The sequence below is a fragment of the Amphiura filiformis genome, chromosome 17 (assembly GCF_039555335.1).
Source record: "Amphiura filiformis chromosome 17, Afil_fr2py, whole genome shotgun sequence".
Taxonomy (NCBI): domain Eukaryota; kingdom Metazoa; phylum Echinodermata; class Ophiuroidea; order Amphilepidida; family Amphiuridae; genus Amphiura; species Amphiura filiformis.
In genome coordinates, this window is record NC_092644.1 from 60,676,227 (window position 1) to 60,682,074 (window position 5,848).

A 5,848-nucleotide genomic window follows, 5' to 3' on the forward strand; every position below is an offset into this window, starting at 1 on the left:
GCCTGCGCCATTACCATTAACTACACCGTACACAACTGTCTGTGGTATTTGCGGCACTTTTGTGTTGACGCGAAAGTTAATCTCTCATCAAACATCTAGCGCGTACTTGTGGTTAATGGACTGATAAACAAGTATGCTTGACAGTGTGTTCTTAGAGAGCAAAGTCCAGGGGTAAAGTTCTGCTTACAATTCAAAGTCCATAGTCGAATTTTAGGGTTCGCTATCAATAAACTGGTAGATTCCAAAATCAGAATTGTTCAGTATTAAAGTGAGCCATTATAATTATGCAAGATAATGTTACATTCAATTACTTTTATTGTCACTAATCATCTCATATTTTTAACTCTTTATGACCATTTTACTATTGAATACTTTAATTTTAATAAACATCAATATAATTTTGAGTTCAACGAAATGGGTTCATCATGACTAATAATAACATATTTTAAATAAAATTCAACTATGGCATAGTCTATTCAAGTCTTAGTCATTTTGAATTGGAATAATATTCTTGGAACAATATGATAGTAATGGCAATTGGCAACAGTGGCGTAACTAGGGTTGGTAGCGCCCGGGGCAAGAAACAAAATTTGCGCCCCTTCATCCTCCCCGAGAATATCTTATCTTGAAACATTTGCATGGACAAATACCACTAATTAATTTTGTTTACTAGAAGTTGAACATCGGTCTTAAAACGTTCATTCAATTGATTTTGTGCTGAAATGTGCTGAAAATTTTGACTTTCATCGCTTGGAGGGGGGCAGAATCGATGCTGAATTTGTCAATTTGGCACCCCTAAGGGTAGCGCCCGGGGCACGTTGCCCCCCTCTGCCCCCCCGGTAGTTACGGCACTGATTGGCAATGCCCAAATGGTGTACTAAAATACCATGTGAAAGACAAAGCCTGAAGTGCTTTAATTACAGTAAAATTTATGTTTTTATATTTAAACCGGAGATCTCTGGTTTTATCCACAGTTCACCGATCAAGTGGTGGCTAAACACATCGCATGTATGTGTATATTGATTTGAATCATGTATAAACTGTGTGCATTTCGCTATTCATCTTATGTTTTGACATATAATTATAAACTGTGTGCAAATCACTATTCGTCTTATGTCTTGTTTATTTGTCCTAGCTGTGTGAAACTACAACAGCGCATTGTAGGCGCTGAAATGAAATACCAATTTTGTTTGTTTTACCTCATTTGTTTGGCTCAACATTTAAATATGGAATCTATTCTTTATGCAAAACATGCATTATTGCTTTACAAAGTCATGCAGACATTGCTCTTCAAATCGCCACTTTTCTGCTCATTTTGTTGCCAAACTTTTCCATGGATTATTGTCACAATGAGCCCTGCAATGCTTTTGATCCGTGTTCCCCCCCATAGTACATGGACCTCTGCCCCCAGGCCGCGAGTTCTCAGTTTCTTCCCTGAGTTTCTTCTATGACCCTTTAAGGCCAAGGAAAGTCGATTTTGAGTTTCCCGTCACCCGCCCTCACTTCATTTTCTGACCCTCACTTGAATTCATTATTGTGATTTTCCCAAAAATACCGATAAAAATTGGTTATATTAGCAAAAAAAATGATGAATATCTATTTATTTTTTGTAAAAATCAAAATCAAAACATACATTTTGCTGTCAACCTTGCAGTCTCTTTTTAATATACTTTTGGGCTAAACATCCATCTTCAAGTGAGTGAGCGGTAAATAACAACACATTTTACATGCGTGTTGGTCATATAATGAAAGGCAGAAAAATAATGAATAATGAATAATGAAAAAGTTACCTCACTTGTTTTAATTATGTGACGGGAAACTCAAAATTGACTGTTAGGGGCCTAATCTCTTCAGTATCATCATTGAAATTGAACTGCTTGATAAATGTATAGGTATTCAACACTCTTCAATCAAATATGATAGTCATCAAAATTCAAATGACCAAATAAAATAATGTCTCTAGTCTAGAGTCTATTCAATTTATTTTCGAGTATTCATGCACTACCACTACACGATAATGTCAGAAATGAATAATTTGTTCTGGGTCTGATTATTCGGACTACACTACCACTAGCCCAAGTTGAAGTTCAACATTGAGCTAGTTCACTTCAGTTTATCAAATAAATGTACTTACGGACATGTGTATCAACGAACACTGCTGTGTTATTATTCATGCTCAGAGAGATGACAGTGCGTGTAGTCAACGGCAATGCCAGTCAGTCAGCCTTGATAATGTTGTGGGCTAGTAGTATAATAGCCTATGTGTAGTGCCGTGTACTGGGACTGGGTGCAGTGCACATTGGACATTCTACCACTGCAATGACCCGCAAATAGATTACAGACCTGTACCTCGCTCCGGATATTTTCCCCGGGATATTTTAATGTCTAGCCAATACATAGACCTTCAAAGCCTGCATATCCCGGCTGCATATAACAGGGCAAAGATGATGATAGATGATTGTGTGCCGATCAGCTGTGTTTGGTCATAAATATCCCGGATGATGTAAATATCAGGAGTAGTCTCCTACACAACTGGTTAGGAGCAGAACAGGTATGGAATGCCACTAGTGACAAAATTGTCGGGGTAACTTACCCGGAAATTACCCCTCACGCATCGTATCGACATGGGGGGCGGGTATTGGGGTGTGACAACCCCCCAAAACCCAATTTTGTTGGCAAAAATTGACTGTTGTTATCCATACCATGTGATTGTCCTGTTGTTACGGTCCTGAACTCGTCGTTTCTACCACTTACCAGGGATAGTGTTTCTACCCCGGTGGGGGCACTCAACTTTAGAAGTGACGGGTGACGGGTATGTGCCTACCGGCATCGCGAAGTAGGGGCCTATCGGTAACAAAGCATTATTTAAAAAAAGGGGGGTCATTGGGTACAAACAAAATAAAAGGGGTCATTGGGTATAATATTTTGAAAAAAGGGGGTCATTGAGTATAAGATTTCAAAAAAGGGGGTCTCAAATGGAACTCAAACTTTGTGGGTGGGTGTAACTTTGGCCTAGGAAGCTCAGGTTTGCGTTTGTTAGGTCATCCACGGTCAAATGTCAGGTCAAATTTCAAATTGAGGGCGAAAGTCAGGTCAAATTGCAAAAAGCTGCAATTGAGCTCAGCTAGCTGTGCAGAAAGTGATCCCAGCTAAATGACACACCCTTATTTTGAGATCTGCAAAAGCCAGTAACCATGATTGCCGAAAACCGCGAAATACGGGTAGGCCTAACCGCCTAGTTAGCGGAAGTTGCAACGAAATATCGTTGACCGTAAGCTGCTGTAATGTTGCACAGCCAGTGAAGTTGCCAGTCGTTTACACGACTCCCACACCCGGGGAGTAGGGGGGCCAGGCAGGAATGGGGGGGGTAAGGCACATGACTATAATATGTAATCTCAGTGGGGGAACTTCAGTGATCAAATTTTGAAATATATCCCTTTGAACTTAAAACCTGGTACGACTACATGATAACCCTTCATATGAGGGGAAAATCAATCTGAGGTCAAAGGTCAAATGGGGTCGACTGTTAAACTTTGCTCGACTGGGCTAAAATTTGGTGCAAAGCTTCCTTGATATGGGGAACATGAAAAAGTCAACACCCGAATGATCTTTGCGACATTCTTTTATTATTGTTTTATTAATTTCTTTGGTGTGATATATTATAGGCCTACATATATTGACTGCTATGCGGGGCATGGTTAAAATTATAGGCCCAAGGTGATCTCAAAACCATATGCTATCGCCCGAGGCGCAGCCGAGGGTCATAGCATGGTTTTGAGATCACCGTCAAACCTATAATTTTAACCATGACCAATAATCTGATCAATATTTGTTCTATATACCGCATTAATATAGATTTTGTCATCTGATTGGGTAAAAGGCCTATTTTATTGTTCATTTTAGGCCATGGTAAAATTTACAAAGAAAGGTTTTCGTTATGACCCGATCGCGACACCGCAAATGGCTGGTAGCGCGTTGGCGCCGCGTGCGTAATGCGAACACGCTATCACGCGCGTAGAGTTTGATCGGGACGCACACCGCGCGATGTGAAAATGACTATGCCCGGGGAATAGTCTTTTTAAAAGACTATTGCCCGGGGAATAGTTAAAAAAGAGGGCATAGCTAATTCAATGACTGCACTTTTAACCAATCAGATGACAGGAATCTATATATGAGGTATATAAAACATGTTATATTTATGTATGACCCAAAAGGTCAAAGTTATGGGGTCAAAGGTCAAATTTCAAAATTGGTATAATCAAGCTCAAATTCAACAATATTCCTTACGATATTCTTAAGGGTACATAACACAAAATAGCCTTCCATAGACTTTACGTGCAAAATAGGGGTCACGTATGATAAGTCGAGTTACCTCTAGTTTTGAAATATATACTTGATATCATCTTAATCAGAACAAAATTCTGCGTAACATATCTGAAAATGACACAACATTTTAGGTCTACTTTTTGAGAAAATTAGCGCTGTATAAAAAGGCCAGATTTTCCTGTGTTTACGTCCGACTGCTACCCCCTCCCCACGTCTCCCTGAATACTACAAACTACTACTGATGTATGCGCTGTTCGTGCATGCATCCCACGTGATGTGATGACGCAATCGCCCTAAGTGATATATAGGCACGGTTACGCTGGCCAGCGAAGCCCAAGACCCGTGGCAAAGTGTCCGGCGCCGACCAAGTGTTTGGCATGCGAGGGGTCTCGGGTTCGATGATCCCACCCAGAGCAAACAACTTCTTTCCTTCTTTTCTCTCTTTATTCTTTCCTTCTTTCCCTTCCCGTCACCAAAAAGCCCCTAGGCGGTTAGGGTTAAGACATTTTTAACATGTTAAAAACATTAATGACCACAAAGGTCTAGGTTTAGGGGGTCAATATGATCAAAGGTCAAATTTTAATGTTGGTCCAATCCAGCTCAAATTCAACAGGAATGATCCTTAGGGCCTACGACATTAAACATGTTAAAACATTTATGACCCAAAGGTCAAAGTTTAGGGGTCAAAGGTCAAATTTCAAAATTGGTCCAATCGAGCTCCTATATCGACAGGAATGATCCTATGACATTCTAGAACCCAAATGTCAAAGTTTAGGGGTCAAATGGCAAATTTTAAAATTGGTCCAATCCCGGTCCAATCGAGCTCAAACAAGGTCATTTCGGAGTAATTCATGGGGTGGGGCGGTCTGTTGAGCCGTTTTTCAGTAATTTTCCTATTATATTGAGGATTTTCGAAATTTTCAAATTTGGAATTTTCCTATTGAGAATTTTCGAAATTGTCAAATTTCGAAATGTGCCCCCCCCCCCCGGGGCACGTGACCCTCATGATGACCACTGCCTGATTTGAATAGGCCCTACAATCAAAGATGTTTTACTTTATAGGCCTAGTAGACCTCTGTTCTGTGGATTAGTGGCAGAGCCAAAAGGGAAGTCCCCCTTTTTTTTAGAAGTCTTCCCCACTCTTTCCCCGGCCCTGTAGGCCTATTAAATTTTTAGCCCATTTTTGACCATTTTCGTCGAAGTCCCCCTTGAAAATTTGCCTTCCCCCCTCGCCCCCCCACAACCCCACCACCCAACCCCACCCCGCCCCCCACCCCCACCACCCCACCCCACCCACTCTGAACAACTTGAGTCCTGTAGTGAGTGCCACTACTGTGGGTGTGCAGAAACTGTTTTTGGATCACCCTGTTATAAAGCTGAATTTGTACTTTATAGTAAAGCGACAAGCGATTGCTATAAACCAATGAGGTAGTGCACTCTTCCCTACGCAATAAAAATTGCCTTCCTTCATTTGCTAAAATATTAACTCAGCGATGTACATGTAGTCTAAACTCAACTTTTA

The 5,848-nt window shown here is 40.7% G+C and overlaps 1 protein-coding gene across 1 annotated transcript in view; it reads right to left on the reverse strand.

Moving 5' to 3' along the window:
• Positions 1-2,498, reverse strand: part of LOC140138100 (L-fucono-1,5-lactonase-like) — a 60,801-nt gene extending 58,303 nt beyond the window's left edge. The window contains exon 1 of the mRNA XM_072159991.1: positions 2,135-2,498. Within this exon, the coding sequence (XP_072016092.1) occupies positions 2,135-2,174 (40 nt within the window). The 5' untranslated portion in view covers positions 2,175-2,498. The remainder of the gene's footprint in view (positions 1-2,134) is intronic.
• Positions 2,499-5,848: the final 3,350 nt, after the last annotated feature.